Source organism: Micromys minutus (assembly GCF_963924665.1).
Source record: "Micromys minutus genome assembly, chromosome: 11".
Classification (NCBI taxonomy): domain Eukaryota; kingdom Metazoa; phylum Chordata; class Mammalia; order Rodentia; family Muridae; genus Micromys; species Micromys minutus.
Genome location: NC_137980.1, coordinates 45,250,783 through 45,261,745, shown reverse-complemented (window position 1 = coordinate 45,261,745; position 10,963 = coordinate 45,250,783). Strand labels below are relative to the sequence as shown.

General features: G+C 48.6%; 1 protein-coding gene across 1 annotated transcript; it reads left to right on the top strand.

Moving 5' to 3' along the window:
* Positions 1 to 783: 783 nt before the first annotated feature.
* Positions 784 to 9,312, top strand: R3HDML (R3H domain containing like; the record flags this gene model as incomplete). Its single annotated transcript, XM_080925187.1, has 5 exons — positions 784 to 1,044; positions 3,993 to 4,111; positions 6,279 to 6,411; positions 7,466 to 7,581; positions 9,180 to 9,312. 5 exons carry the CDS (start codon positions 784 to 786, stop codon positions 9,310 to 9,312), a joined length of 762 nt encoding a protein of 253 aa, XP_080781313.1.
* Between the last annotated feature and the right edge of the window lie 1,651 nt (positions 9,313 to 10,963).

The window sequence follows — 10,963 nt, the reverse complement described above, 5'->3', positions numbered from 1 at the left end:
TAAAGTCGCTGTACTACCAGAGTATTTGCAGAGATCCCCTGACTTCTCCAGAACCTCCTGCCACTTTCTGGGGTCACCCGTTCTGGGTATGTGCCCCCCCAGGGAACCTGATGCTTGGTTTCCCCTAGCCTTTCCTGGACATCTCTCCTCTCCTTGATTCTATTTCTTTTTGCCCTCTATTTCTGCTACATTTTCTTTTATTTCCATCATTATAACTCTCTGCATCTCCCTCCTTCCTGTTTCTTTCACATCTCCCTTCTCCGGCTCCTTTTGTTTGCCTCTCCTTGTCTTCTTCTCTGACCTCCGATGTCCTCTCTGCTTCTGTTGTCTTCTGCCACTGACCTTCCCGTGTCACCCCCCTCCATCCTGAGGCTGCTGCACTCAGAAAAGGGCCTGTTCTGCTTCTGTGGGCACCTACTGAGCCCAACATTATGGGATTGGTAAAGAGGGTGTTTGGCCAGAGGGGATGGCTGTCTGTCTCCTGGGCAGATGGGGACGGAGCCCTGGCTTTGAGGTGGTGGCACCTTCCCACTCCAGAGCCCAGTCTGAATTAGCCACTGTCTGGGCATTTCTCATCACCTAACCCACTAGGTCCAGGGAGCAAGGAGGAAGTATTAAGTATCGGGACGAGAGCTGGGTCAAAGGATCTCTTCCAAGTTCCCAAGGAGCATTCTCCAGACTGTCAGTGCTCAAGGAGTGTTCTCAGGGTTTGGCTTCTTATACCCACTTCTTCTAGGTAGCAGCTCTAACTGCACCAGACAGGTACACCATCCCCAGACAGCTATGCCTCTTCTGTCCAGCATCGTGGGCCTTGCAGGCGTTCTCCTTTGGATGGATCACACAGTAGGGACCTTAAGGATGCCCAATACCACACTGGTCCAGGGCCGACCCAAGAACATAGCCGTGTGGCCCCTGTCTGGCCTGGGGGTGCCCCGGCACCGCCGGAAATGCCACATTTCTGCCAGGGATATGAGCGCCTTGCTGGATTATCACAACCACATCCGGGCCAGCGTACACCCACCTGCTGCCAACATGGAGTATATGGTGAGTCTCAAGCTTTCCCTGTGCACCTTCCAGCCAAGACCAGATTGTTCGCTGTGGCCTGGAGTGGCTGGCTTTGAGGAGCTAGACCATCATGCCTGCCTGTCTGGCCCAAGCAAATGTTGAGAAAGGGTGATCCATTTTTCAGATGCAGAAAGCAAGGTCCTTTCGTAAATCCTCAGTGAATGGGGCTAGGGTAGGAGGTGGGGAGAGAGAAATACTATCTGTAGAGAACTTTGGGACCTTTCACAGAACCCTCTTTCTTCAATAGGGCATTTTATCTGTTTTCCAAATGAAGGAATTGAGAATCAGAGGAGAGGTCTGCCTAAGGTCACCCAGCCTGGATTGCAAGCCAGGTCTACCTGTTGTTAAGGTGGGAGTTTCCAATAACACAATGTGGGATCCAAGAGGTTTGCTCCACACTGGGGATTTGCAGGGAGTAGAGATGGGAGCTTTCCAGGCTATTGTCTCTCAGCAGAGGGGGATGCTTGACACACCCAGACCATTTATTCCCAGCCTCAGAGGAAGACAGGCCGGCACCAGGGTATCTTGGGCTGCGGAATGCCAGGAGCTGAACCTCAGCGCAGGCTGGGATGTCTTTTTCAAAGAGTCAGCCCAGTGTCTCTCAGCTCAGTCTCCCAGAAACCAAAACTCTCAGCATGGAGGAGGAATACACTCTATCACAGTTCCTCCTGAAGACCATTGTCCCCAAAGCCTGGAGAGATAGGCTGACAGCACAGAAACTTCTCTAGGGAAAGAGTTATCTGATAAGACTCCCACCTGCCTAACAACTGGAAATGGGGCTTCTCTCTCGGTGTTCTCTTATGTCCTACCTCCTACTTAGATGCACTGCTAAGCCTTCTGGGTACCACAGAGAACAAGGTTTATTCCCTCAAGAACCCTACTGTTTGGGGAGAGGGGCAAGGTAAGAGAAACTAAAGTCCACAACAAGATACAGAGTCCTAATATCACATATCAGGAGGTAATTGTGAAGGGGCCAGACAGGAGCCAGATAGATAGCTGTGAGCTGGGGGTTGGGGTGAAAGGCATCATTTACTTGTTTGCTGACTTATTCATTCATTTATTAACATTGAAACTGCCACACAGAAGGCCCCCCAGTTCCCAAACAAATGACACATTTAATTGCATACCAGCAGTATGGGTGGCACTAGCCCCAACGGGTGTTTACAAATTGCGTGTGGTATAGAACACAGAGATCGAGCTGGCTAGTCTGTCCAGGATGCCGAGGAAGGTCACCAGTGCAGCAGCAGGTGGCAGCAATGGCGGGACATTTGGGCTTCCTTCAGCTCCTCCATTTTTTTTTTGTTCATTTGGTAGCTTATGCCCACAGATCAGGTTGAGACTAAGCAGCCCTCCCTCCTCGGGCCTTCCAAATGCCAAGAAAGCCTGGTCACTTTCCACATTCCCACATGCCCTGGGTTTGTGGTGCGTCATGTTTGTTTGACAGCTCATTTCCTTGCTAGCCTAAGTCCTCGATGCCAAGGAATATTGTTCAATATTTGCCGAGTGAACAATTACTAACAGAGAGAATTCCAGGGAGTCAGAGTTAGAAGGAAACTGGGTTTGGGGGTTTTGTTAGTATTTTACCTATTCATCTTTGTGTGTGAATATTTTGCTTGCATGTATGACTGTGCACCATATAGGTGCCCGGTATTCAGGGAGGCAGGAAGAAGGCATTGGGTCCCCTGGAACTAGAGTTACAGATGGTTCTAAACCTCCATGTGGGAGCTAAGAACTGAACCTGGGACCTCTGGAAGAGCAGCCCCTGTGCTATTAACAGATGAGCCGTCTCTCTCCAGTGCTTGTTTTGTTCTGAGACAAAATCTTGTCAGCAGTGGGAAATGTTGTTAGCTGTACTGGAGTCCTTAAGTCTCAGCTGGTGGGAGACTTTAGCCAGGCCCTGGGGGAGGGGCTCTCCTCTCTTCCCAAGTCTCCTAATTTCTCCTGTCTTACAATCCTGCTTTACCCTCATGTAGCCCAGGCTTTCCCTAAACAGAAAGGCACATCTGCTTCTCTAGAACTGGAATTATAGTCAGTTGTTACATGGAAGCTGGGAACCAAACACAGGTCCTCTGAAAGAACTCTACGCAGTCTTCCCCTCTAAGCTACATTTCCAGACCTAATAGGAGTCGATGTGGAATACTCATTAGGGTGAGCTGTCTTGTCAAGCGAAAGGAGTCGGGTGTAGAACAGAACACACAGTCATTTGTGTGTCTAGGGTGTACAGAAGGTATATCGGGTTGGGGACTGCCGGGAGAGATGGATACAGCTGGATAGGAGGACAGTTCAGGAGCGACAGAAGATGTAGGTTGGTCTACGTTGCCTTCTTTTGATAGCTTGTTTTTGAGACATGTCTCTCTGCTGTGCAGCCTTGGCTGGCCTGATGCTTCCTATGTTTACCGGACTGACCTCAGTTTATAGAGATCTTCCCATCCCTCCCTCCTGAACACTAGGATTAAAGATATGTCCCACCACATTCTGCTTTTATTTTTAATCTTAATTCTTTGCAAGCTCCCATACTTTAACGGAAAAAGGTCTTGAATTGAGTTTTTAAATGAAAATACTGAGAACTTAAACTCAATGATTCCTCTTCACCCTGGGCTCAGTCCCTGGAGGGACAGCTGATAACTATTAAATAAATGCTCTGGGATTCCAGACTAAGCTTAGGGCCTTCAGTTTGAGGTCTAGTGAGAAAAAAAAGAAGAGCATCGTACTCGGAGCCGGAGAACTGAGCATAGACCGTGGCTCAGCTGAGGATTTGCGCTTGACCTGGGAGTCTGTCTTAGCCTCCATTTTCTGATCTCTAAGTGGGTATATTGGTCTCAGGAGGTGGAGAAAGCGCAGTGCCCGGTAAATGGGCATCTCTGCCCCAGACTATGGTCATAGAGGTTATTTACCCTGGGATAAACTCATGGTCTTTCCTTCATCAGGTTTGGGATGAACAGCTGGCCAGGTCTGCTGAAGCCTGGGCCACCCAGTGTATTTGGGCCCATGGACCCTCACAGCTGATGAAGTACGTGGGCCAGAATCTCTCCATCCATTCTGGCCGGTGAGTGAACCTCTACCCTCTCTCTTCATTTAGTCACTGGACGAATGTACCCTGAGTGCCTACTCGGGGCCCAGGCACTATGCATGGAGGTGGATACTGTGATTAACCGGGCAGACAAACTCCGCATACATGGAACCCGTTCTAGTTAGGAAACACAGGCAGCACAGGGTGGACGAATCAGAGCTCTTGCTACTTCAGAGAGTGTGGATGGATTGAAAGACTCATGTGCACAATGAGGTGATGAGGGGTTCTGGGAGTGGAGGGCTAGGGAGAGGCTCAGCTGGATAAAGTGTTGTCTTGCAACCTCAACGATCTATGTTCAATTCTCAAAACCCATGTGAGAAAGAGGAGCACAATGGTGCGTTTCTGCAATCCCTGCACTGGGGAAATCGAGGCAGAAGGGTCCCTGGGGATCACTGGCTAGGCAGACTAGCATAATCATCGAATTTTAGGCCAATGAGAGACCCTGTCTCAAAGGTAGATTGCATCTAAGAAATGATACCTGGGGTTGACGTCTGGCCTCCAAAAGGACATGCATGCCCCACGTGGACATATGTGTCTGCACCTGTGCACACAAACATACGAAGCAACATTTAAGAGATGCCCATAGGGTGCATTTTTATTCAACAGAGTAAGGACACTAGGAAAGCATGACCTTCCCTATCCTACCAGTTTGCCAGAACCTGAGCAGGGTCAATGGTGGTCCTGACAGCTCCTCGGACCACTGGGTGCATCCTCACCTTTGCATGTCAGCAGCTGGTTGGAGGCAGTGCTAGGCCCTGGTCCCTCAGAGCCCTGCAGAGCTGATTTGATGACCATGGCCTTCCCCTGGCTCACGCACCCTCTTTTCCTGCTATGAAATTCTCCCCGTCTGACTCAAATTGCCTGATGGCCGGCCCTTCTGGAGCTTACAGAGAAATTACGTTGACAATCAGAGGCACTGTCACATATTGCCAGTGAGTGCTCCTGGGCCCACTTACTGCTCTTTTGGTTTTATACCTACCCGCTAAATACAGTCATGAAGAGTAAGACAGAACACTAATGGGCCGTCTGGGAAAGGAAGGCTGACACACAATCCCCTTCAGAAAATACAGCTTATTTGGAGAGAGTGGTTGAGTCAGCGGTTAGGAGTGAGTACTGCTTTGGGAAGAACCCAAATCGGATGGCTCACAGTTAGCTGCGACTTCAGCTCCGAGAAATCCAACACTCTTTATTGGCATCCCTGGACGCTGCACTCATGTGCACACACACACACACACACACACACACACACACACACACACACACAATTTAAAATAAGAATAAAATCTTTTAAAGATCATTTTACATTTAAGTGTATATGTGTATATATGCCACAGGTGTTCTCCTGCCCTGAACTTGGATCCTCTCCAGCTCCAAAATGTAGTCTTTTTTAAAGCAGGGGAATAAGAGAGCCAGGGAGAGCCAGCTGTGGTGGCAACATCTTTAACTGAGGCAGAGGGGCAGAGGGGCAGAGAGGCCAAGGCCGATGCTGGCTGATTTCTGTGAGTTCAAAGACATCAAGAGTTAAGTAGCTGATGCCATTGAGAGAATTGGTGAGGAGAGGCCGGAGACAGTCTGCAGAGAAGTCACCAGAGAAACACCCCAGAACAGTCCCAAGAACAAAAGGAACATCATGCTCTTTTAAGTCTGGGGGGACTGGGCCGGAAGTGTCCTGTCACGTGATTTAGCTCCGTACACCATCAAGCTACAGCATTAAACTGCTTCTAAACTCCATCCCAGGGAGAGCTGCTTGGGAGGTGGCCTGATCTCTTCAGGCTGTGGACATTGTCAGCTTTAGCTGATGGGGAAAGTCCTCAGACCCCATCAGGTACTTTAGCCTTCAGAGAGCTTCCTGGGTTGGTCTGATGAGCCAGCATGTCTCTCCTTCCCTGGAAACATGAGCTCTGAGATGCCCCCACAACCTGGCTCTTTGCATAGCTTTACTGAGCACTTATTATGTGCCAGGGACAGGAGAGCTCTCCATAGCTCTTCAGAACAGAACCGTGAGGTAAGTTTGACGGTCTACAGTCTATTGTTTTACAGATAGGGACTATGGTGGAGAAATGAAGTGACTCACAAAACCAGCTGGTGACGCAGTGACTTTTCCATCCTCCCTCACCTTCTTCCATGTCCTCGGCCTCCCTAGGTACCGCTCTGTGGTAGATCTTGTGAAGTCTTGGTCTGAGGAAAAGCGCCATTACTCCTTCCCAGCTCCAAGGGACTGCACCCCACACTGCCCGTGGCTGTGCAGTGGTCCTGTCTGCTCCCACTACACCCAGGTACCTTCTTGTCTGCTGGGAGTGCTACTGAGTAGACAGAGAATGATGGGGGGAGGCGGGATGGGAACTTCTGCTCTGGGCCCCATGGGCTTTCTTTTGTTTCTCTTTTTGTAGACAAGCTCACTACCTACTTTAAGTTGGTCCCTACCTAACTCTCCATCCTCCTGCCTCAGCCTCCTGAGTGCTGGGACCGCAGGTACTGCCTCCATCCCCTGTGTGTGCATTTTTCCTTTACATGAGGTGTGCGGTCCTGGAAAGTTGTATGGACAATGAATTGAGATAAACGCTATTGAAACACACTCTCTCGGGGCCCCGGAAGTCACTACAGACGCTCTATCCTGCCACTGTTTTGTCTGAAATATTTGGGGGGAATTTTCTGTTTCCCAAGACTTCTACTGTCTGTTTTGTTCTAAGGCAGAGCTACGTGTCAGCTCGTTCCAACTATCTTAATAGATAAAATTAGCTGGGTGTGGTGACTCATGTCTCTAGGCCCAGCACTTGGGAGGCAGAGGTAGGCAGATCTCTGTGAGTTCAAACTCAGCCTTGTTTACATATTCCAGACTATCCAAGGATACATAGTGAGGCACAGTCTCAGAAAACAAAAAACAAACAACAACAACAACAAAAACCCAACAAAGTCATGGGGGAATTATTACCCCCTTCTTCCCAATGAAGCGCAGTGGTACAGAGAGGGTTAGAGGCTCAGTCAAAATCCCACAGCAGGCAAAGCCGATTCAAGTGAGTGTGACTCAAAGGTTTGTGCTTAACCTCTTGTAGTAGTGTTGTGGGCTCCTATTTCACTGTGTAACCATGTGAAATATATCCCTTACTGTTGGTTTCAGTAAAATGTGATTTTTTTTGAAAGACATATTTCATCACAGAATAAATACCTCAAGCCATCTCCCACAGCATGAGGATGCAGACCTGGCCTCTTCCCTGGTCCTCCAGTCCCCAACCATAAGACTTCATATAATATAGTCAACTAGAATGGGGTCCGGTAACCATGCTGCCCAGGGTTCCAAGTCTCAGCTTGCCTGTCTCTGTGCTTCTACAGATGGTATGGGCTTCCTCCAGTCGGCTGGGATGCGCTGTTCACACCTGTAGCAGCATCAGTGTGTGGGGCAGTACCTGGCAGCAGGCTGTGTACCTGGTCTGCAACTACGCCATTAAGTACGTACTCCCCTGGGTTCCTTCTATTCAATTCTATGGTGGTTTTAAATCTTTAAGAGAGTCACCTGATAAGGCGGTTAGTTGGTTGGTTGGTGCAGGGACTAGGTCTTGCACAAGCTAGGCAAATGTTCTACCATTTAGCCACAGCCTTCGACAATAATCCTTCTTCTGAACCCGAGGAGAGAGAAAGAGACCAGAGAGAGAGAGAGAGAGAGAGAGAGAGAGAGAGAGAGAGAGAGAGAGAGAGAGAGAGAAGAGAAAACCAAAAGGCAGGGCAGGGGGTTGTGGCCTGAATTGGCCCATTTGTCACCGCCCTGAATGTCTGTGCTAATACTTCACCAAGAAGCTAGTCTTTCACACCAATGCCAGCCATTATGAGGCATATGCAAGTCTCTCATGGGTGCAGTGCCAGTCCCCTGTGCTCACCCCAAGAAACAGACAACTAAGAAGCCCTGCCCCCATAGGAGGGTACACTGGGTGGAAGAGCATGCTCAACTCTCTCTCTGACTCAGTAGTAGACCAGGAGCCATCTTTATGAGGGAAATGGCAATAGAGTTTCCCTCCAGTAGCAGTGTTCAGGCTCGTGAACATTACAGATTTTCATTTCAGAAGGAGGAGAAAGGACCTGCTTTGGTGCTTTGAGACAGATCTCATTCTGTATCCCAGACCGGCCTGGAACTCGATGCTTAGCCAAGAGTGGCCTCGGACTTGCAGATTAGATTCTGCCTCAGATTCCCCAGTGCTGGGATTAGGAAGCATGGCGGCCCAGTTTTGCCATCATTTTTTTTTTTTTTTTTTTTTTTTTTTTTTTTTTTTTTGGAAGCAGGACTTGTCCTCAGATGGTTAAACAAACAAACAAACAAAACAAAACAAAGTCCCAAAGAGCTGCACATGTGGAGGTCAGAGGAAAATTTCTTGGAGTTGGTTCTCTCCTTTTACCTGTGGGTCCTGGGGACTGAACGCAGATCACCTGGCTTGGCAGCTGCTTTTACCTACTGAGCCATCTTGCTCTCTCTATTCTTCTTTGAGACTCCTCTTGTCCAGACCGGCTTTTAACTCATTAATTAGCTAAGGATGATCTAATCCTCCTGCCCCCACCTTCAAGTGCTAGAATTATAAGCGTGTACCTCCCAACCCGTTACATGTGGTGCTAGGAACTGAACCCAGGGCCCTGTGCATGCTAGGCAAGATCTCTACTAACTGAGCCACATTCATCCCCATCCCTTTTAAACTTTTTTCATTTTTCATCAGCCTATAGGAAACTTTGTAACCATTAGACAATGAGTCCCGATTCCCAGTTCAGAGCACCTAGTCTCCAGGGAGACTGGGAGGAACAAGAGAATACCAAAACTTAGATGATGTCACTGTTTGCCAAGCACAATGCTATGCACATATGCACAGGCTGCATTTTTGCTCTTCTCTGCATCCTTCTGGGGAAGAGATCTTCCCCTGGGTTTGCAGAGAAAGACACCAGGACTTCCAGAGATGCCACACTCAAGGTCACATATGCAGCTAATCCTAGGGGCTGAAACATGAAAATCTGTGAAAGCTATTTGTCATAAACTCTTCTGTTTCCTAACTCTTCTGTTCTCTTTTAGGGGCAACTGGATTGGGGAGGCACCCTACAAGACTGGGAAGCCATGTTCTGCCTGTCCTCCCAGTTACCAAGGCAACTGCAACAGTAACATGTGCTTCTCTGGACTCAAATCCAACAGGCTCCCATGGGTCTGAACTGGCTCAAAGTTATGTCGCCTCCAGCTGTGCCTGACCCTTGAAAGATTCCTCTCCAACACTGAGAAGGAGAACTGGAATTGGCCAGCCCCAAAGTTCTTTATAAATTCCTTTACTTTAATGTTCTGTATATACTAAAGAAGTCTCCTCTTCCTTAGAAACTCTTTGTTCTCTCAGCGACCTGGAGAGATCTGCATTTTTGTTTGTTTTCTTTTGTTTTTCAAGACAGCATTTCTTTGTGTAGAGCACGTTGGCCTTGAACTCAAGAGACCTACCTGCCTCTGCCTCCAGAGTGTTGGGATTAAAGGCTCGCACCACCAGGCTTGGCAAGTTTTCATTTGTCTGATTATCTTGAGCTGGGAACAGAACAGGAAGCTCAGTTTGTGACTCTCAGACTTCTAACCCAAGACTTTCCACCTAGTGAAAGGCATTTACTGAACATTTACCAACCTGTATGTAGCTCAACATTTGAGTACATGCCCGAGAAACACCACACTAGCCAGGTGGGGCGGTGTACACCTATGATCCCAAGGTTCAGGAAGGAGAATCAAGAAGTTTAGCAGCTGAAGGTCACCCTCTGCTGCATAACACAAGTCCTAACTGATTTATTTTTTAAAATACTGTGCACATCACATCCCTACCCTTGGTACATTTTCTAGAACAACCATAGAACTCAGGCTTGTTTCCTAGAGGAGGACACGGAGGGCTAAATTCACCCTTCTTTGACCTTTCCTGGAATCTCTCCAAAGACACAGCCGCAAGCTGACCAAGGAACTATACCTCTGCCTTTCTTCCCCCCAGCATTCCATCTGCCCCAGTCTATCTTCTGATCGTTCCCCACTGCACTCCATTGTCTTCTCCATCTTCCCTGGTTCACCTGCCCTGCTCCATCTTCCCTCGTTTGATCTTCTTGGTCTGTCTTCCTTCTGTCCTGTTCTGTCTTACCTCTATCCATCTGTCCTACTCCATCTTCACTCGATCCACCTCCCCTCACTCCACCTGTCCCAGTTTTCCCTTGCTTGACTGCTGCCCTCTCTCTGCCCCATCTGTAGTAGTTTTCCATCCGAGGCTCTACAGGCAAGTTCTCTCTTCATTCTCCCTTGCAATGTCATTTTCATCCCAATAAACCATTTCCCCTCTCCCCACCCCATCTCACCCATAGATCATAAAACACAAAAGTCCTTTTGTCTCTAGAGACAGTAAAAAATCTCCCCCTTCAGACCTTGCCCTCATGCTGGGGCCCACTCCCTTTAGGCTAGAGAAGGCCCCATTCACAGAAAGTGCCCAGACTGGATAGAAAACCCACCCCTTCCCCCTGAGCCTCTCTGGAATCCTGAGTCTTCTCTCTGGTCATTTCCACCCAGGCCGTGATTGGTGCTGGACACTCTTCCCACTTCCTGCTACCGACACAGTCCTTTGATCCTGGGCTGTGGCTCTTGTTGGTTCTCTTTAGCTTCCAGAGGGTCAAAAAAACAAGAGAAGAAAATTGAGTTGGGTGAAAAGGGGTGAGGGTAATGGGGTTCCCCTGGGAGCAGGAAAGGGGGGTGAACATAGTAGAGCAACACAGGCATAGATATTTTTACTACTCCACTTGGCAGAAGAGAAAGGGTGAGTGTTGATTTCCAAATTCTGGAAGTGAGTGAAAGAAGAA